At 45.9% G+C, this 22,859-nt stretch overlaps 1 protein-coding gene across 16 annotated transcripts in view; it reads right to left on the reverse strand.

Moving 5' to 3' along the window:
• Window positions 1–22,859, reverse strand: part of Stk32b (serine/threonine kinase 32B) — a 332,979-nt gene that overhangs the window by 254,595 nt on the left and 55,525 nt on the right. For 9 of the 16 annotated variants that reach the window (XM_087187328.1, XM_013073058.3, XM_004847305.4 and 6 more), the window contains one exon: window positions 10,488–10,543. In XM_087187328.1, coding sequence (XP_087043454.1) covers window positions 10,488–10,543 — 56 coding nt within the window. Of the gene's footprint in view, window positions 1–10,487; window positions 10,544–11,095; window positions 11,442–11,485; window positions 11,667–11,744; window positions 11,836–11,867; window positions 11,944–22,859 lie in introns of those variants that run through there. The other 7 variants (XM_087187331.1, XM_013073066.2, XM_087187322.1 and 4 more) reach the window with 5 other exon arrangements.

Consider the following 22,859-nt stretch of genomic DNA (forward strand, 5'->3'; position numbering starts at 1 on the left):
CAGGGTGCCTTTAGATGAACAGGGCACTTTAACTGGTGCCCTTTGAGGACAGTGTCCACAGTTAAAGCTCCTGCTGGGCTGCCATGTTCTAGCAGCCCAGCAAACTCAAACTTCTGGCTTTTGTTCTGAAGGTGCTGGGGAGCTGCTGCAGGGACTCAAAAGTAGATCTGAGGTTTTAACTGTGAACCGATGAAGGAAGGAAAGAATCAACACAGAAACAACATGGAGAACTTGGCTTGCGGAGGAAGCTCTTTCTGTCAGCCGGGGAGAGTGGTATGGGGACAATTTGAGAGGTGACCCTGTGTTTTAGAAACTAATGCCAGAGCACACGTACACGTACACACACACACACACACACACACACATACACACACGTACACACACACGGCATGTGATCAACATACAGAGTGAATGCTTAAATTTTTAAAAATTTATTACATTTTTACATTGCCATTAATCTTCCTCAAAATCCTCCCCCTTGCTTTAAACACATTCATGCCAGGGTTCTTGCCACTTCCTGAAGCAGTTCAGGAGCCCTCTTTCCTGAGTTCCTTTATGAGAGGTGATAAAAACCCAGTGAATGCTGCCGCCGAGTCCCATCCCTTGGACAGGCAGCCCATAAAAACATGAGGCTGAGTCCTCCTCCACCTTATTCACTGGGTCTATGGCAGGGCAACTTTGGGTCTTGCCCAAAGTCAAAATGACCATGAAAGGTAGAGGGTTTGAAATGGCTCAGAACATGGAGGCATCCATGGCCATTCAAAGGGAGGGGGGTTAATGGCAATGTATCTCGTGCAGTAATAAATTTTAAATGTAAACATTCATTGTGCATTTTGATCATCCCTTGTAAGACATATGTGTGTATACATATATACACTGTTTGCTGAGGGTGTGTGTGTGTGCTCTGGTTCTAATATGGATCATGACTCCAAAGGGTCCAGATATAAAGGCATGGAGCTCAAGATGGGCAGTGTAGGGAAGCACCGTGCACATCTAACAGGTGACGTCAACTGGGGGAGGTCCTTGGGTCACGGGGACAGTGCTCTAGAAGAGGACTGAGGGACCTGGTCTCTGTGCCCCTCTGCGTCCTGGCTTGAGATATGACTACCAGCTGCAACACATGCCCCACCACCTGCCACCCCACCCAGAGGCTGCCCCACCTTGGACTTGACCCTTAAAGTATGTACACTGAATAAACCTTCTTCCTTCCTAAGCAGTCCGTCTCAGGTGGTTTGCTCGAGGAATGGGAAGCTGACAAATGCAGAGTGTGCATGTGAATGCGTTATCTATATACTAGGTGTGTTTTGAGTAGGGTGTATCTTGAGTGTAAGGATTAAAGCTCTCAAGCTCAGCTTCTGGAGGAACCTGAGCCAAGCCAGTCATCAGCAGGGCCAGAACCAGGAGAGGCTGATGAGGTGCTGGGGGTCACCCCTTCTGGGAACAGGGGCTTGCTTGTGCCATCTCAACCTGGACCCTCACCCACAGGGCTCCATCTCCCACCCACCCCTGATACCTGTCTCCATGTCTTTGCCTTAAAACACTTTTCCTTCTATAAATAGACTTTCAACTTCTCCAATCGTGAGGAAAATAACCACCAACCAATGCAGAGCTCTTTTCTTACTGCCCATGATACACAAGAGGAGCAGAAGTCTTTCCTCTCTGACTGCGTGGAAGGGCCCTGAACGGTACGGCTAGGACCACACAGGCACCCTATGGACCAAGCACCATGCCCGCTCCTATCACATCCCATGGCGGTGAGTGAGTGACACCCTGGGCCCACAGGGAGCAGGGGAGATGCTCTTCAAGGAAGGGACCCTATCCTGATAAAAACTAGAAAAGAAAACAAAAGGGTACGCTGGTCAGGGAGACAGCAGCACCCAGGCCTGTGGGCCTCTGTCCCCTTCCCATGCTACAGATGGGGAAACCAAGCATCAGAGGGCTTGGGTTACTTTCCCAGGTGTCCACAACTAATTCAGATCAGAATCAGCCAGACCTAAAATCTAGTGTCTGCACCAGACATACAGAAATTAATCTACTGTGCCCAAACTGCCCCAGAATTTGGTCACCCAAGGGTTATAAAAGCTGTCAGCAACTTCTTGCTCAAATCAGCTGATTGCACTGTGCTGTTTATGCAGGTGCCACCAGGAAGACACAACCTCTCCCAGCATGAAAGTAAAATGCGATTCTGGGAGCTCACATGTGTGCGGCCTGACAGCCACCACTATTGTCATAGTCTACAATGAAACACCTTTCTTGAAATTCTTCATAAATACTAGATAGCAGGCCTGCCAAAGACAGAAAGCCAAACCAAAATATGTGTTGATTGTTAGGAAAATAGTTTTCTTCATCTTATGCTAGGCCACCTCAACTTGAGTTAGTAATAGCTATGTAAACCTCACCTGCATTTTACCATAAAAAGGAACAATTATTTGGTACTCTGATCAGAAAAGGCTATGTTCTATTCCCTTAAAGTAAGCTAACCTCATCCCAAATACTGGATGTTTGTGTACATTCTACATGAATTTGCATATGATCAGGGTATTGCTATAGCCTGAGTGACTTAAAAACAGACCCTATAGTAGAAAGCTTGTGCTTTTCAAAAGATCCATTACAACCATAGTGTTCAGAAAGTTACGCTCCAGACTACAGGTTCCAAGAGCCAAAGCCAAACAGCACCTCAAGTGTAAGCAGAAAACTGGAAAAAGTGTTCAAGGGATGGAAACAGGCTGTAACCCATTTAAAAACCCTAAAGCCAGATGCTAACAGATTTGAGTGAATGCCATAAGGGGGCACAAAGGGCTCAGGACCAAATCCACTGTGAAATACAGATTAAGGTAAATGCCTCTGTTGACAGCAACTGTGTTACAGATTTAAAGCGATGCCTGTGATCACTAATTGTGACCTGTCAACTTTACTTGAGTAAGAACCACCTTGCAGATTAGCAAAGCTCTGGATGTGTCTGCGGGTGATTGACAGGTAGGCCAGCAAACAGGAGGGATGACCCACCCCGGATGTGGATGGGACCAACCAATAGGTGTATAGCCTGGAATGAATAAAAAGGAAAAGAAGGAAGTCTTTCTCTTTTCTTTGGTGGAGCCCTGGTCTTTGCCATTTCCTTCAGATATTGGCCTCTCATTCAGGGTTCCATTGCAGACTCTTCAGCTTTCCAACACACCAGACTCTGCAGGGAGCTCCAGGCCTGCAAACTTAGCTCCAAACTTTGATCTTCCAACTCTCCAGCGTACAGATGGCCATTTTAGATTCTTCCACCTCTGATTCAACAGATGGCCCCTGGGGCTCCTCCCATTGTGATCCTGTAAGCCTACTTAATAAATCTCTTGCATAATTACTCATAAATTTTTATTTATATTGATTCATTCTTTTGGTGAATCCTCATTAATACAAGGCCTCAGGTCTCCTGGAGCTAGGAAATCTCAACATCAAGATAAGAAACAACAGAAAGTAAAGGTTCAATGGGATTTTAAAATGTTTTACTGTTGTTGTTTTTGTTGTTGTTGAGGTTCAGCCACAATCTATGAGATCAGTGGTAAACCTGAGTTCACTGGGCCACAACTCTGCTAAGAAATCCGGAAAAGAGGAACCTCAAATATGGCCCATACACTGCCCATTGCTTGTGGGCCCCAAAAGGTCACATGTAGGGTGTAGCCTGAAAGAAGGCCAGCTGAGAAAAGACAGTGAACAACAGTTAGTGTGCCTGCAGAAGAGCAAGAATATGGTGTGTCAGTCCTACCAAATTAGTGAGTATGTTAAAAATGTATTTTTAAAGAAATCCAATATAATTCAACGTTTCTGCAAGGTAACAGTCTAGAATATAACCCCGAAATATTTCTCCTATAAAGAACCAAGAGAGCCATGCAGGGCGGTACACATCTGTAATCTCCACACTCTGGGAGGCTGAGGTAGGGCCTCACAATTTGAGGCCACTCTGAACAACTTGGCAACGTAGCAAGACACTGTCTAAATATTTTAAAAATTAAAATAAAAAAGGTCGGGGATGTAGTTCAGTGTGAAGACTGAGTTCAACCCCCAGTACTGACAAGAAAAAAAAAGAGCAGGAAAACCTGACCCATTCGCAATGGAATTGATGGTCAATATTCAATATGTATGGCTCAGATGCTAGAATTAGCATAAAGGATGTGAAAGCAGCTATTATGATAATTCTATCTCATATAAAGGTCAATATAGTTGAAACAAACTAAAAGGAAATCTAATCAAAGAGTGAGTGAAAGTTTATTATTTTAAATGAAGAATTCCCACCTAGGCATATCAGAGTTAAACTTCTTAAAAGTAAAAAAAATTAAAGGAAATTTTTGAAAGGAGAGAGACAAGTGACACATTATATACTGGACAATAATTCAAAATTTGATGACTTTTCGTCAGATATGACAATGGTACAAAGTCTTTAAAGTACTGAAATGAGAAAAATCTGTCAATCCAAAAATCTACTTTCTGCAGAAATATTCTTCAGGAAAGAAACTGAACAAGATATACTTTAGAGAAAAAGAAAAGAAAAGGGCTGGGGATTTAGCTTAGTGGTTTCGCCGCCTGCTGCGCAAGCGCAAGGACCCAAGTTCAATCCCCAGTACCAAAAAAGAAAAAAGAAAAATTAATTAGTAGGAGAACTGCATCACAAAAACTACTAAAGAGTACTCTTCAGGTTACATGGAAATTATACTGGATGTAACTCTGATCTTTATAAAAGATCAAGGACTATTCACTCTCTAATGTTTAAAAGCAAATTACAAACATATATATTATAGTTATTAAGACATAGGTTATGCCTTTGAGCCAAAAAAAATCCCCTATATTGTATGGTATTGGAATTTTAAAATTTTAGAAACAGCAGTACATTTGACAACTATAGAATAAAGCCTGAGACAGTAAAAGGACTGTTGCAGCGTTTCTGTATTTTATGTAAAAGGTAACTCTCAACAGAACATGGAGTAAACTAAGGATGTATATTATTATCCATACACACCTCCTCCCTCCTCACTACTATGGGATGAGCAGCTTCCCCACACCATGAGTCCCCACCATGATGTTATGCACTCCAAGGAAGCCCAGTGACCATGGACTGAAACCTCTGAAACCATGAGCTAAAATAAGTCTCTCTTCCTTTACATTGATTTTCTCAGGGATGTTGTCATGGTGACAGAAATCTGATTAACACATACATTTTGAAACACCTAACCGAAATAGATAAGTATAAACGATGAGATTTTGTTTTTCAGTTCTAGGAATTGAACCCAGAGCTACATGGATGCTGAGCGAGTGCTATACTCAGCTACGGCCCCCGCCTGATATACCAGGGGCATTGATTGGAAGATTCACTACCATTGTCAACTATTTCAAATGGGCAAACAGATTTAATGTGATCCCAAGGATAACCCCATCATATTTCTTTTGTACAAACTGACAATTGAGAAGTTTCTAGAAAAATCCAAAGACCTAAAATATCCAAAACACTTTTGTAAAAGAATAAATTTGGAGAATATACATTTTCCAATTTCAAGACTTACTAGAAATCTATGGCAATTAAGGCAGTCTGGACTTGCATAAGATCAATAAGTAGGTCAAAGGAACAAAGAACTGAGAAGGTCTCCTACTATTCCAAGTCATCTGATTTTCCACACAGACATCAAAGGAAGCCAATGAAAAAGGGAAAATGTTTTCAAGGAATGGATATCCATATGGAACATATGAACCTTGGCCCTGCCTCACACCCTACAAAACAATTAATTCAAGATTAATCACAGGACTGAAAGCTAAAGCCACAAAACCTCTAGAAAGTAAACATAGGAAACTTCATGACTTCAGTATGCTTTCTTGAGCCAAATTTTCCTCCGCAAGCTACATAAAGCAGTTATCTTAAAAGGAAAAATACTCAAGAAATAAAACCTCATTAACTTTGAAACCTTCTGTGAATAAAAATGTTAGTCATACATAAAATTAACAGATAAGCCAGGCTGGCAGAAAATACTCACATATCTGACACCGGACTACGTCTGAAAATGTATATTATAACTCAATAATAAAAACACAGCTCATTTCTTAAAAGTGGCAAAAAAAGTTTTGAATGGACAGGTCACAAATAAAAGATACATGACTGGTCCCTAAGCACGTGAAAAAAGTTCATCATCATTTTCAGGGCCAACCCAAATTAAAACTATGTTGAGCTACTACAAAATACTGATCAGAATAACTTACATTAAAAATATTAATTACCACCATATGTTGGCAAAGAATGAAACACATGGGTTTTTTTTTTTTCCTGTGGTACTGGAGATTGAACCTAGGACTTTTGCACTGAGCTACATGCCCAGATTTATTATTTACTTTGAAACGAGGTCTTCTTAAGTTGCTCAGGCTGGGCTTGAACTTGCCCAGGAACTGCTCAAATTTGCCCAATCCTCCTGCCTCAGGAGAATAAAATGGTTCAACCACACTGTAAACTCAACAGTGTTGTATACAGCATATGCATACCTACTGCATGATCCAGACAGTCCAATCCTATTTGCCTAAGAGAAATACAAATGTATGTCTACCAAAAAAGACTTCTACACAAAGTCTCATAGCAACTTTAGGCAAAATAGTTCAAGCTACAAAAAAGTCCTGGAGTCTATTGTGATGAGAATGGGTTAATAAGCTGTGAGCTATTAATAAAATGGAATCCTGTTCACTGATAGGAAGAGGAGCGTATTGATGCTCAGCAATGTGGACGAACCTCAAAAACACTGTACTGCAAAGAATGTGACTGTGTGGCTTCACTTCATAGCAACTTTTGCAAATGGCAAATCTAACCTGTAGTGGATGCGGTGGTCAAGTTGGGGATGGGTTCTGGCTGGAGAGGATCAAAAACGGGACTTTTGATATTCCACATTCCAGTAGGGATTCTGCATACTCGGCAAATGCATTTCTCAAAAGTCAAAATTTTTGCATTTTGTTGTATGGACCTTTTACCTCAAAAGAAAAACTATATGCAAACCTCTATGCTGAAATACTTACAGGGAAGTGTACAGATATTTGCAATTCGCTATGAGACGTAACAAAATGGATTGGCAGATGGGTAGAGGACAGGTATACTGTAAGTTTGGTAAAATGCTAACATAGATTATACATAGTGGATATGGGTGTCCACTATAAAATTCTTTCACCTTCACTGTATGTTTGCAAACTCTCATACTGAACTGATACAGAGCAGGCAACACCTGGTTCAGTTTTATAACCTCAGAACCTATAATAGGATCTATTTGCCCCACGTATGTTGGACGGATGGATGGGATGGGCTGGGATGAGATGGGTGGGATGGATGGATGAATGGGGATGAGTCAACGTAAGAATGAACAAACAGATTGTAGCTAATCTTTAACCAAATCCACACAAACTGCCAATAGCTGGAGAAGACAGATTCAGAGACAGCACAGTGACAAGACTACTGTTAAGCCAAGAACGAATGAGTGTTTCCAAGAAGAATGAGTGTCACGTGAGGGCATGAACCTTGCCAGACCTTGTTCTGAGCCACCGTTTATCAGCAGTCCCCAGTGCCAGGTTTCTGTACAATCGCAGGCCTCTCCAAGCAGAAGCTCCCACGCCACATACTTCAACTCAGCACACCCAGTACAAAGCCCTCAATTCCTCCCTTGCCACTGTCCAGGGGCAAAAGTACCCCAGGCAAAAGAGATGCATGTGCTGGACCTCGGTGTGGCAACCATGTCTGGCACTCTCCTCTGCTATCTCTTACTTCTCACCACAGCCCTGTGCAGAAGACAGGGCACGCCCACTTCACAGGTGACACACAGACTCAGAGTGAGATTCAGCGCAGATCGGTCAGCATCTGTGCCCCATCTGCCTGACAGGCGAAATGCTGTCCATGCTGTCCCAGGCTGCCTCACATGCTTAGTGACCGTGCTGGAAAGTACTCCAAGAGGAACCCTTGCTGCCCAAAGATACCATGCTTAGGAGCCATCAGGTAGCCTCGGAATCCCTGCACAGCAGAGCCCGACTCGAAGGGTGGGCGGAGTGAGTGTGGCTCAGGGAGAGAGCTGGCTTATAGGGGGAGGGAAGCCATGGGCACCCCTGCACCCTGGCTGGTGAGGGGATGGATTTGCAATGAGTGTCCAGAGGCAAATTATCCACTTGAGACACTTTTTTGGAAGAGCCCCAGTGGAGGACGAGGCCAGGATGGACCAAGGAGGGTCAGGGATAGAAGTGAAGGACAGCTTTGCTAAGGTCCAGTCAGCAGCTGTGGACATGCCCATCTCACTCAGCTTGGCTTCCCAAGCAGCAAGCACAGTGATCTCAGCACACTGCACATCCCAAAGGCATTGGTAGCCCCAGCTATTCTCCCACTCTCTCCACTAAAGAGCTTGCCTGCAGCCATCTGGCTGAACAAAGAGGCTTCCATTCCCAGCATTCTCAGCAGCTAGGTGTGATAATGTGACCAGTTACAGCCAGTGAGAGAGGAGAATTCTGCTGGGGGATTCTGGGATGGACATTCACTATAAAGTCACAAAATGAGTCCTAGTTGGGTGACAATGTGACACACAGAACCTGTGCAACCTCTTCAGACCATCAGAAAGCCTGCATCTGTGGACTGTGGGATTTGGTGACACCTTCAAAATGTATCTATACTCCAGACAAAAATTTGTCTTGCACTCCACCTCCAGCACAACACCCTGACCTGAGCCACCAGCCCTCCTGGGTACTGCAGGGGCCTTCTTGCTGCTCCTCGCTTCTGCCCTTGGCCCTCCCAGGCTCTGCCCAACACTGTAGCCAAATTGCTCCTCCACAGCTACAAACAGACGTGCCACTCCTACATCTGAACCCCCTTAGGGCCTACCCCTGTCCCTCTGAGAAACGACCAACATGTGCACCACCTCCAGTGAGGTCCACCACGACCCAGTGCTGGGTGACTCCCGATGCCCCACCTCCCAGCACCCCACCTCCCAGCACCCCACTGCATGGAAGCCCCTCAGCACCACCAAGCACACCCCCTTCCTGGTCTCTGCACTAGAGCCTTCTGCCTGGAACCTGCATGTCACCTCTGTCACCGCCCTCGGGGCTTTGCCTATTCATTAGAAAAGGGTCTTTCTTCAAAGCAGCTATGGGCCACACGTGGCTGCCGAGCACTTGACATGTGGCCAGTGCTGCTGAGGGGCTGCTCAATCTGTCATTTCACTTGATGTTAATTAATTAAATTCAATATTCACATGTGGTTAGTGGTGATCCGATTGGCAGCCCAGCTGTATAAAACAGCAATGTCTTCCTGTCCCTCTCCACCTAAAACTCCATATCCCCCACTGCATTTTTCATATGCACTGATCACTGCCTAATACACCACCAATGTCCACATTCATCTTTTTGCCAGCTGTTTCCTTTTTAAATGTTAAACGATCGGTGAGAAAAGGCTCTGGGTGTCTTTGATCAACAGAGTGCCCGGTACAAAGTATGCATTCAATTAATAGTCCTAGATTGGATTAATAAAAGAAGAGGAAGAAAAAGGAGAGAGGGGTTGCTTGAGTCTATTCAATTTCTTGGGTCAAACGTCTCAATGAACCCTGTAAGCTGTGAACACTCTGGTGACCATATGAGGTTCCTGACACAGCGCGTCCCTGGTCACCGAGCAGCCTTGGGTTCAAATCCCAGCTTTGAAACCTGTTGCCTGTGTGGCCATAAGTACAATGTTCCTGTTTCTCGAGTTACTGAGTCTCAGGTTTTACTTCTAAGTTACTCTACCTGTAAAATGCAAATAATTATAATACTTATTTAAATAGCATAGAAAACCTAGCATTCAAAAGGTTCTCAAGGAAATCACTTTTTTTGAGGGAAACCCTTACTTTCTAAAAGCCCCCGCATTCTCATAATTTTTATAGAGTTTCATCCAAAGCAATCAAAGATCACAAACGTGAACTTTCTGAAAAATAAATGTGTATGCTGCCGGAAGAGCTACTTTTGTGATCATTTGTGGGCTCTTATTTCTACTTTCTTCATTTAGATTCCCAAGGAAGGCACACCATTAGCAATTTTAAAATAATTACTGCTGCAATTCTCCTAAACCAGGGCTGCTGTGGTAATTTAATTTTCAGAATGAAATTACACCGGGCCCCAAGGAAACTGTCCAGACGCCCTTTCACTTTTCAGATTTGTCAAACTGAAATCTTTCTGTGGACAGGAAATTCACTGTGCCTAGAAACAGACGTCAAAACAGACACAAATTTACACATACACTTAAGCCTAGTCTAGACTTTCATATGTGAGTGACTGAAAAATAAGATTAATGCTTACATAAAAAAATACCGCAGTAAAAGATACATTGCCAAGAATGATGGAATAAGTGTTTTGAAATGAGGGGATCAATGGCAATGTGTCTTTCATTGAATAATTTTTTATATTTAAATATTCCCCATATGTTTGATCACATCTCATATTCTGTTGATGAATTTTTTAATAAAATACATTAGTCTTACCTTTCCAAAACTCCCTTTACCAATGGCCCGCAGAATCTGAAAATGGTCAAAGTTGACTGCAAAGGAAGAAGAAGGAAGGAAACAAATCAGATTTGCCAAACCTTGCCTGGCTTCTTCAGCCCCTTTGCCCACATGCCCACCCACTTCCTCAGTGGCTTCCAGTGTAACCGGCACTGCCTTGGCTGTAGCTGCCCCCGGCCCTGCCCTGAAGAGGGCTGCGTGGTACTCCACACCAGCCACTTTCTCCCCACCCGTGTTCGGGACGCAGCGAAAACATCAGCAATGGCACACAAGACAAGGGACAGGTTTGGGGGGCCCAGGAGGGACCACTTGAGCACAGAGATTTTTAAATTCTTGCACACGCCGGTCCTGGTCCCCCTGGTGCTGTCGCCCCCAGACCTCGGTCCCTGCGACCCTGCTGTCCCTTCCTGCCTGCCTGTCTCGGGCCTGGCCTGTGGGCACTGGAGGATGAGTCGCTGGGCCACACCACCTTCCGCCGTGGCCCTGCCCACGCCTTCCCAGCTCATCACACTCCTGCAGGGCTCCCTCCATCCTCCTGCTCCCCACCGCGCCCCCCAGCCCACTTCGGTCAAGAGTGCAGTCCTGACCTCGAGCCTCCTGGGCATCTGGCTGTGCTCTTCGTCCTGACCACCCTCTCCTGCGCCACTGTCCCCTCCACACCTCAGACACACTGCACGCTCGGCCAGTCAAATGCCACAGTCGGCCACCTCCACCCTACAACCTGCCACCTTCCTCCTCTCACAGCTTCCGTTCTCTTCACTTCTCTCCGTTTCTCCTCTCCACAGGCTTCAGTCACATGCCAATGACTACCCAAGGTGTCCCTGGCCTCTAGGCTCTGGCCACCCCGGTGCTCCTCTCGGAGGTTTCAAAGCCACCTCAAATTCACAGCTGCAGCAGAACCCGGATGAGTGGTGGTGACGTTCAGCTCAAATCCTGTAGGCCCCCTTCCTCCCCCAACCTGCCTCTCAGTCCGTTACCGGGCGGCTCTGTTTGCCTCTTCCGTGTCTCTGCCTTCTGGGCCCCGAGGCCACCTAGGTCTCGCCCATCTTCTGCCACCTGCACTGTCACGGTGGCTGCTCACCTGCCCCTCGGGCCTGGCCTGAGTGTGACAGCAGGACAGCCTTGCTGGTACTCCCTCACTCCCTCCTGCACCCCTGTGTCCCCCCAGGAAAGCAAACCCCCTGCCTCTCCTGCCCCCACCCTATACCCATCGCTCCAGCTAGGCTGCTGCCTTGCCTGGAACAGTGGCTCTGCTCCCTATGCCCCGGTGTGCTTCTCTGAGCCCTGCACTCCAGCTCTGCTCCTCTTCTGTGTCCCCAGGGGCCACTTCCACATCCAGCCCACATCCCAGCCCCCTACCAGGCAGTTCCCCAGAGCAGCCAGACTTTCTCCGTATGCACCACTCTGAATAGTTTTGCGTGCATTTGTTTATCTGATTAAGTTCGCTTTTCCCTACCACACTCCAAGCTCCCGAGGTCAAAGGCCATGTTTATTTTTTGCTGTTGTTCTCTTAGCACCTAGCAGAGTGCTTACTACACAATATTCAATAAATACTCATTAACCAAAGGGATGATTGAATGTGCTAATCTCCATATTCATAGTGCCGCACACCACTCCTGCTACATAATGTGTTCGGTAAATATTTCTGAATTACATTGAATTACAGTCAGTTTCCAATAACTAGGAAAGACACATTATTTACAGAGATAAAGTGAATTGATTAGTTCACTCCATAATGAAGCAGGGGTGTGGGGAAGTTGGTGAATACAATTAGCTCCTCGTGTATGAAACATATGAGACTGAGGATAATTGTGTTGAACTGTGTTCCAGTCAAGTCGAAGTCAGAATCCACTGAGCTATCAAATGCCCAGCATGCTCAGAATACAAAGATGGGGTTAATGGTTAACCCAGCAAAAGCCTGTTCTCTGAGCTACACTGGCTTATTCCCAGAATCACTTGCCGGGGGAAGAAATTCCTGACTTTGACCTCTTTTCCGCTCACCAGAGGTCAAGGAGAGGAAAAAAGCAATGCGCTTGGACCACAGAGCCGTAACCATGAGTGTGCTAGGAAATGCATGTGTCTCCTCCATAGGCCCCGAGGGGCACAAGGCAGGTGTTAGCTGCCCTCCAGAAAGCAGTCCCGGTCCCCAGAGTCCCTGTGATGCTCCAAGCTGCCCTGTCTCCACACTGCTGTGTCCCCTCCTGGAAGGCCATCCCTCCACACCCCTTATCTGGAGACACCCCTCCCTGGCCCTCCACACACCACGGAGGTGAGGCGCCTGCTGTCTTGTGAAGCTGCCCTCACCCTGAGGAGCAAAGCACCTTCTCCTTGGTAGAGTAAGTGGGAGAGAACAGGCCCTCTGTCCTGATCCTAGAGTTCTGAAAAGTCTTGTTCTTCATACATAAGAATGCAGAGTCCATTCATTCATCAGGTAGTCAGGTCACTGACTGTGGTAAGAAGCCTGGAGTGGCCGAAGAAGACTAAGCATGTGCAGGCTATTTTTCCTGTCACTATTCCCTAATCAATATGCTGTGACAACCATTTGCACAGCATTTCCACGGTATTCGGTGTAAGTCATCTAGAGATAATTCAGAGCATGGGTAGTGGGGTGGGTCTTAGGCAAACTCTATACATTTTATGTGAGGGGTTTGAACATCTTTGGATTGGGGTATCTGAGGGGGTCCCAGATAGACACCCCGAGAGTCACTGAGGCTTACTCCAAATACCGATGGTTACTAGTTTCACCCGGGAGTCCCAGCTGTGCCCCATTCACAGGCCCATCCTCACACTCCGCCCTGGAGTGGACCTGTCTACACACGCAGCCTCGCTCTTCATCTTCGGGTCTTCTGGGACACGACAGATCTCCTTCACGTTCACATCCAGAGCTGAGCTGGGGCTGGAGGGAAACGCAGCTCCTGGCCAGTGTCCACTGTGGCTGGCAGGGCAGTGCAGGGCCCATGGTGCGGGGCAGACTGTTCCCGCTCTCCTCCATGTGCCCGGTGCCCACATGCTGCCCGGTGCAGAGTAGATGGTGTGTGCTGCACTGAGCTTCGACCGCTTCTCTTGGCCTCAGTAAAAATGGTTTTGTTTTCCAGGTGATAAATGTGTTTAATAAAGCCCTGCAGCCTTTTTCCTCTCACTCTGCCCTCTTATCAGCAGAAACAGTGAACTATCAGCAGGCAGGGGATCACCTGCCTGATCATACAGAACAGTATCAGATGGCGATACCCTGGGGACAGAAGCTGATCTGGGTGCTGGTGGAAATGTGGAGTCCATGATAAGAAAAGCATCAAGCATGTGTTTCAGAGAGAGGACAGGATTGAAGCTGTCAATTCCTAGAAAGCAAACTCTCATAGACACACCTTCCTCCGTGCCCCATCAGTCCTAAGGAATCACCACCAATACTGAGGGGCTGAACACACAGGGGAGGCCCCAGCAAACTGCAAAGGGGAGCCTTTGGGCAGGGGGCTGGGCCAGGTCACTGAGCAGCTCACCTAGAGGGAGTGAGACTGCCCCACATGGAGACATGGTGACACTGGCAGTTGGGGGCAAGGACTGAAGGAAGGGGATGGAGATTCCTTATGGAGGCAGGTGAAGAATGAGAGGTGGTGGGGCTTCAGGGACAGCAGGAGAGAGGACAGCCAGGGAGAGGTGCCCTGGACAGAGCCAGAGCCCAGACACATCCATGTGGCCCAGCGACTCAAGAAAGGTCTCCCAGGGTCAGCCTGCCTGACATCCTCCCTGCAGCCCTGCCGGGTCCCACAGAGGATACCCTGTCCCCAGGACTGTCCCCAACACCCGCTGCAGAGGGGGCCTCTGTGGCCACCTGAACCTCGGATTCCTGCAGCTGACTTTGAGCGCAGGTGAGCAAAGACCTGTAATCCCCACACTGCCTGTTCCCCACTCAGAGCCACCACAGGAAAGCCTCTGATTGGTTTTCCTGGCCTCCCAAGAAATCACCACAAATACAGCAGCTTAAAACAGGCACTTACTAACCAGCTCATTGTCCTGTAGGCCAGAAATCTGAGCAGGATTGGGGGATCTCTTCCTAGGGCAGTGATGGAGAAGCTATTAGAGCATTCACAAGTGTCACAGGTTCACCACCACTGGTCTAGGGTATTCCAGGTCAGGACCACAGTGTCCACCGGGCTGCCCCTGAGCATCCAGGAGAAGAGCCCACTTCCTGGCTCTTTGGGGTCGTTGCAGAATGCAGCTCCCTGGGCTCTTTGCTGCCCATGAGTGGGGAGTTTTCTCAGCATCTGGAGGCTGCTTTAGGCTGCAATGGGGCGAGCAGACCTCCTGCTGCTTCAAGCCTCCCTCACCCCTCTTCGTTGAGAAGGTTCTGATGATCAGATTAGGTCTGCCTGACAATCTCCTCTTTACAGCAGAATGAATCATGGCCCCAGGAGTAACATCAGAGGGCAGATTATGGCTGTCTGCAAATTCCACCTTCTACAGGGCCCCATAAATGATGAATCCCTTGTTAGGATCCGCTAGAGTAGGGATGTATATATATATATTTTTGATGTTGGTTCTGGATTGAACCCAGGCCCCTCTCACTGAACCCCATCCCCAGCCCTTTTGATTTTTTATTTTGAGACAGTGTCTCACTAAATCACTATTTTGCCCAGGCTGGGCTCAAATTTGCAATGCTCCTGCCTCAGCTTCCTGGAGTGCTGGCATTACAGGAGTGTACTCCCACACCCAGCTCCACACAAACCTCACTCCTTCACCAACACAGACCAGAATATGGAGGTGAGAAGCCTCATTGAAACCTTGTATTTCTTTGGTTTCCAGTGTCTCTCTAGGGCTACAGATCTGTTTGTCTTTCCTTCCTGACCAGCAGCCAAACCAGGCTGTGGCAACTCAGGTCTGGGGGGTGAGCAGATACGGCGAGGTAAGCACGGTGGCATCACGGTCACTTTTGCGTCGCTGAGACACAATTCCCCACACCCACAACTTACAGGAGTGCAGGTTGATTTGGGCTCATGTTTCAGTCAACAGTCGGCTGGCCCCAAGGCAGGGCAGCACAGCAGAGGAGCATGGTGGAGGAGAGCTACTCCTGGCACAGTGGACAGTAAGCACAGAGAGAAAGGAGGAACTAAGGCCAGGCCCACAGTGATCTCCCTCTTCCCACCTGACCCTGCCTCCCCATAGCAAGTCAGCTATACACCCCTATAGCCCAATCATCCCCCAAGGGTCCTGTCTATGATCACCTGAGGCTTTAGGGGACACGAGATAGAAGCCATAAGACCCAGGGGTGGAGAAGCACACTGGGCCGTGGCTGGGGCTGAGGAAGAAAGCCGAGACTTCTCTCAGGGCACCGAGGCCCACAGAGCTGGGGAAAGGCTGATGGTTTCAGGGAAGGGTAGAGAGCCACACACAGGTCCCTCTCAGTGCAGGGAAATTCCAGATCGCTAAAGCGTGCAGGAACCTGGATCAGCCAAAGGTTTCAGGACTTCTTCTCTCTGAGAGAGCCTAATGGTGCAATTTGGAGAACTGCGTTTGCTTTTACAAGCTGAGGGGTGCATGACAGCCCCCTGGTCTGCAAATTGCGGGAGGGGAGAGGACAAGAGAGAGCACCTTGCCTGAGTAGATGACAAAGGGAATCAGCCTCAGCACTCTTAGCCTGTAAAACGCAGGTTACAGGTACGCTGCAATGATCAAGTGAGGTCACTAAGGAGAGGCTTCAGTGGGCACACGTGGACCAATCAGTAAAAGGTAGCTGGGAGAGAAGACAAAGCCTAATGGCTGGTGAGGAGGAGGACGGTGATCATGATCACTGTGATGGGCTGAACCATGTCCCCCAAAATATATGCGCTAAATCTTATCACTCAGTGCCGCAAATGTGACTACAAAAGCAGATGGGGCCCCTGAGGAGGTGATTAAGGATAAATGGAGTCACTGGGGTGAGGATTAATCCAAATACATCCGGTGTCCTTATACGAAGAGGAGATTATGGCATGGACAAACACAGAGGGCCCAGCATGAGGGGACACAGGGAGAAGATGGCCGCGTACAAGCTAAGGAAGAGGAGAAACTCGACCTGCTCCACACTTTGGCCTTGGACTTCCGGTCTCCAGAGCCCTGAAAGATAAATATGTGTTGTATAAGCCCTGGTTGTTATGTGCTTTATTATGGCAGCCCTGGATGTGAATACGTCGATCATCCTGCTGACATTAGTGAAAAAGCAAAGAGCTGTCATCAGGGGCGTGGGTTATAGAGGAAACTCCCCATCCAATAACTGTTCATCTCACTGTGTTAATCCTTTTACCGTGGCTGGGACAAAATAGACCACGCCTGGAGGGGCTTATTAAAGGAGGAGGGGCTTATTCTGGCTCAAGCTTTTAGAGAATTCAGGCCATGGTTGGCAAGGCTCCAAGGCAGAAATGGCATGGTGGAAGCATCTGGTGGAGGAAATCTGCTCATCTCCTGGGATCCAGGGAAGAGAGACAGAGAGACAGAGAGGAGGGGAGAGAGAAGGAGAGGGAAAGAAATGGAGGGAAGGAGCAACAGGGAAAGAGAGAGAGAAACAGTCAGAGAGAAAGAGAGAGAGAGAAAGAGTCAGAGGGAGAGAGATGGGGACAAGAACACACCCTTCCAAGTCATCTCCTCCAACCTGGCCCCACCTCTTCACAGCATGTTCATCTAGGAAGTCCTCAATGGACAAATCTACCCAAAAGTACAGCTTGGACCCCATGATCCAATCACCTCCTGAAAGCCCCACCTCTGAAACACATGAGACTCTGGGGAGACATTTTAGATCAGACCATAGCACCTACTGCAGTGTGGTCACGGAAGATGAGTGAGGAGTAAAGAGCAGCTCAGGGACGCATGGTACAGAGGCAAGAGTGGGAATGTGCAACTGGAGCCAGGGTAGGAGTGGAGAAGAAAAGAAGACAGAAACCCACAGGAAGCAAAACATCAAGAGCACTGGCTGTGGGCAGCATAGAAGGGAGAGGACCTCCCGCTCTGCTCATGGGGGCCACAAGGAACCTGGGAGAAAGAGGGACAATTCGTGGGGAGGATGGTAAGTTTGGTTTGGGGCCCACTGGGTTTGAGCTGCCTGAGGGCCTTAAGGAAGCAGGAAAAGGAGCTGGGATCTGGGCTCTTGGCATGGGGGGAGTAGGGAAGATGGTCCAGGCAGAGCATGGGGAGACCAGGCTGAGAATGGAGCCTGACCTAAGTCAAGAGCTGGCAGCAGCAGAGAAGGGACTCAGGAGGAAGAGAAGGAGGAGGGGTTCAGAGAGGAGGGGAGAGCCAGGAGAATACCACAAACCCCAGGGCAGCAGAGTAGTAAGGGAAAAGTCCACCACACTGGCATGGACAGCACAGCATCCTGATGGAGCCAGGGCCTACATGCAGTCGGCCTCCCAGGGATGGTAAGTAGACAGCAAGATGGATGGGGGGATGGATGATGGTGGATGAACACACAGTCACTCCCACAGTACTAGGGCGGTTTCTCCTGCTGCTCTCCCCAACTGACTGAGGTCTTCCAGAACAGGCCTGAGCTTCTTCTCAGTTCTCCTGGCCTCCATCATCACAGGCTGCCAACTGGTGTTCAGAACAAGTGTCTTCAGCAGGGTGACCTTCCTTTCTCTGCGTATCACTGGGGACAGAAGTCTTTAGTGCTGGCAGGAAGAGTGAACACAGTCTTGGTCCAAGGCTGGCTGAACTCCAGCCCCAGCCCCTCCACCCCCCATGACCCAGGGCCTTGTTGCCATGTATGCAAAATGGGAACAGTTAAGATCACTTACTGTAGCAGTTAGGGTAGAGTGTCAACTTGATTGGCTTTGGGATCCACCTAGGCGAATGGCAGAGCGCACCTCTAGGTGCATCGAAACGGGTCAGGGAGGTGTGACTCTGGGTTCTCTATCTGGTCCCTGGCCCCTTTTTCTCTGCTGTTTGCCTGCTCTGTTCCCCAGCCACCATGAACTAAGCACCTGCCCTGCTATGTTCTTATGCCACAACCTTCTGCCATGATGTCCTTGCCTTAGAGCCAGAGGACCATGGACTGCACCCTCTGAAACTGAGTCAAATAAACCTCTCTTCCTTTAAGTTGTGGGTGTCAGGTATTATGTCTCTGTGACAGGAATAAGACTAATACACTCACCTTCAAAAGGCATTATGGGAATCACAACAGCTACATGACAGAGCTGTGGTATGGTCAAATCCCTCAATACAGATAGAGTGCTTAGGAGAGGAGGGATGTGGTGATGCACACCTGTAATCTCAGCACTCCGTGAGCCTGGGATGAAAGATCACAAGTTCAAGCCCACCTGACAATAGAGCAATTTAGGGAGACTCTCTCAAAATTTAAAAAAATGAAAAAGGTCTTGAGATTGAGCTCAATGAAAAGGCATTTTCAATTCCCAGTTCAATCCTCGGCACTAAAAAAGAAAAATACTTAGAACAGATTGTGGTGTCTGGTAGGTTGTCGATCACTAATATTTGTCATTTTGTTGTTTTGTCATTGGCAGGAAATCGCAAAAATTCTCATAATTTCACACATTGTCTCTAAACATTACATTTGTTCATTCAACAAGTGACTATTTGATCCCTGGATGTCTTTGTGTAATTATACAATGATTGGATGTTGAAAGAAACGTATATTGAAGAGAAAAAATTATTAAAACTGTAAGGAAATAATGGAATCTATGCAAAACAAGCAACTTTTGGAGCTCTATCACATTATCTTCGGAACATAAAGACATCATTTCGAACTTGACTTGCTTACATATGATGTTTGTTCCTCCTATTTATAAGCTCAGTGTGTCCTTTCAGAACTGAACATGAATCTTATTTAACTTATTTTAAAAAGAGCTTTTAAACAGAATTTTATAGTCATATCACAAATTCCTGAGCATATGCTTGAGTTTTGTCAGATTCTTGGAAAGAGAAAAACCTTGGGAACAGAAGTTTGAAAAGAAGTGACAGTATCAGAGAAAACAAATGAAATGAAAGCTTCCTGGAATTCCCATACTTCCCACTGTTGAGCAGCACTCTGGAGCACTCATTTTCATGAAGTTGTTTTTAAAACCTATTTCCCTTTTTTCCCATGTGGAGACGGAAAATGATTTGACATAGTAGTGAAATGTTCCCAGGGCCCAGTGGTGAGATGTGCTCTGACTCTGTCCTGGAGCACACAGGTCTGTGGACATGACGCTGAAGTGGCAGCCTGGCTAAGCTCTGGATATGCCCACCATGGAACTCCCAGCCGCCTACCCTGTCTCAGCAAGAAGGGGGACCGGGTGCTGGGAAATCATCTCATTTGCTTGCAGGCTAAACAGACAAGTGCAGGTTATGTGATCAGACATACAAAAGGCAGTGCAATCAAAATACACGGTGAATGTTCAAATTTTTTCAAAATGTATTATAGTAAAAGCCACATTGTCATTAATCTCATTCAAAATACTCCCCCTTGCTTTCAACATGACTATCCCATCATTCTTGCCACTTTCTGAAGCGGTTCTGGAAGTCCTCTTTCCTAAGTGTCTTTGGTTGCACTGTTATGTCTGAAGAGATTCAAGATGTTTCCCTTTCATGGTCATTTTGACTTTGGGAAAGAACCAGAAGTCACATGGTGCCAGATCCAGCGAATAAGCTGCATAAGGACACATTGTCATGCTTTTATGAGCTGCCCTTTCATTGGATTCCACTTTGCAACAGGATTCACTGTATTTTTTTTCCTTAAAACAAATAATTGATCATTTGAAATAGGAAGAAAAGGTCCAAAGGGGTAAGGGTGGTGGGAGGGGAAGGGGAAAGGAAAGAAGGGAAAGGAAAAATTATGAGAAAAGAAAAAATATGGAAACAAAGTCTACGTAAATAGGGAAGGGTGGAGAGGGTGAAAGGCACACAGGTAATGGGGGGAAAATAGGGATTCACCATATTTTTTATCACATCTTGTAAAGACACTCATAAAAGAGAACTAGAACTGCTTCAGAAAGTAGTAAGAATTATGTGCTAAGTATGTGTTGAAATGAGGAGGCATATTTTGAGGGAGAATAAACAGTAATATGTGTCTTCTGCTGTATAATTTTTAAAATTTAAACATTTACTGTACATTTTTATCACATTTCCTATATGGTCCCTGGCTTCTTCCTCTCAGGTGCTGTATCCTTGCTCTGCCTCCTAGCTACCATGAACTAAGCAGCTTTGCTCTATCACATTCTTCCACTGTGATGTTCCTGCTTGGAGCCAGAAACCTTGGACTGAACCCCCTGACTCTGTGAGACAAAGTAAACTTCCCCTCCTTTTTAAGTGGTAGGTGTCAGGCATTTTGTCCCAGGAATGGGAAAGCTGACTGATACAATAGCAAATAAGAAGATTCAATCAGTAATCAAAAACTTCCAAAGGACAAGGTGGCTTAACTGGTGAATTCTACCAAACTATTAAAGAATGGATACCCATCTTTCTCAAACTTCTGCAAAAAATCAAAGAAAGAATACTTTCAATTTGTTTTAAGAGGCTCACATTACCCTGACACCAAATACAGGCAAGGATACTACAAGGAAAGAAAAATATAGGCCAATATCCTTCAGGAATATAGACATAAAATCCTCAAGAAGATAGCAGCAAGCCAAATTTAGCAGCACATTAAAAGGATCATACACCACAATTGAGTGGAATGTATCCCTAGGACATGAAGATGTTCAACATATGCAAATAGGTACATGACATATACCACATTAACAAATGAAAGATAAAATCATATGATCATCCCAATAGATGCAGAAAAAGCATTTGACAAAATTCAACATTGCATCACATTATGATTTGGACATACATCTTCCAAAGACTCATTGTATTGAAGTTCTGGTTGCTGAAGGGCTTTTGAGAAGCAACTGGATTGTGACCAGTCTGACTTCATCAATGGATTAATCTATTGATGATGGCATTGTTGGGAGGTAAGGGGTGACACAGGATGTGGGGCCTCATTGAAGGGAGTACATCATTGAGGTGTAACCCTAGGGACTATATCCGATAGATGGTCTCTTCCTGCCTGGGTCTTCCCTTTCCAGCTGCCATGAGGTGAACAGGTTTCTTCCACCATGCCCTTCCAACATGATGTTTCAGCTTACCATAGGCCTAAAATCAAGGGAGCAGCAAACTATGGACTGAACCCTCTAAAACTGTGAGTCAAAATAAATTCTTCCTTTTGAAGTTCTTTTTCTCAGGTGTTTGGTCACAGCAATGAAAAGTTGACTGACAAACTTCATTACAAAAGCTCTCAGAAAAATGCATCTCAATATAATGCATGAGAAGACCAGGGCAAATATCACACTCAACAGTGAAAGGCTGAAAGCTTTTCCTATAAGATGAAGAACAATACAGGAGTTCCCATTCTAATACTGCTATTCAACACACTACTTGAGGTCTCAGCCATAGAAATTAGGCAAGAAAAAGAAAAAGGCATTCACATTTAAAAGGAAGAAGTTAAATTATCTCTGTTTGTAGATGACCTATCATAAAGAGATCCTCAAATCCTAAAGACACCACCAAGGAAGGTTGAAAATAATAAATGATTCATAAATTTGCAGAATATAAAAGCAACACAAAACTGGTTGATTTCTACACACTAAAAATGAACTATCTGTAAAAGAAATTAAGAAAGTAATCATATTTACAACAACACTGAAAAGAATAAAATACTTGGGTATAAATTTAAACAAGTGTCTGAGAGAACTGTGCATTGAAAATTCTATGACGCTGACAAAGAAAACCGAAGATACAAATAGGTGGAAATATATTTTCATGCATCAAAGGAATCAATATTGTTGAGAATCTACAGAATCAATGCAATCTCTATCAGAATTCTTATGGCATTTTTCTTTTTTTTTTCTTTTGTACCGGGGATCGAACTCGGGTCCTTGTGCTTGCTCAGCAGGCAGCGAAACCAATGAGCTAAATCCCCGGCCCACTTACAGCATTTTTCATAGAAACAGAAAATCAATCCTAAAATTTACACGAAGTGACAAAATACTTTGATGAGTCCTAGCAATCTGGAGTAAAATGAACAAAACTGGAGTCATCACACCATCTCATTTGAAATTCGATTACAGAGCTAACGTCATCTAAACAGCATAATAGTGGTATAAAAACAGACCAGTGGAATAGAATAGAGAGCCTAGACTTAAATCCACACAATTAAAATCCATTAACTTTTGACAAAGGTGGCAAGATCATGCAAAGGGAAAAAGATAGTCGAGTGTTGGAAAAACTGGATGTCCACATGCAAAAAAAAAAAAAAAAAAAAAAAAATTAAACCAGAACCTTGTCTTACACTGTGATAGCTAACTGTGTTAACTTGAGCAAGAAATTCCCAACTAAATTGAATTGGCATAGTTC

This window comes from Heterocephalus glaber, unplaced genomic scaffold (assembly GCF_053883595.1).
Source record: "Heterocephalus glaber isolate CG9 unplaced genomic scaffold, H.glaber_assembly_v1.0 deba00001509, whole genome shotgun sequence".
Lineage (NCBI taxonomy): Eukaryota > Metazoa > Chordata > Mammalia > Rodentia > Bathyergidae > Heterocephalus > Heterocephalus glaber.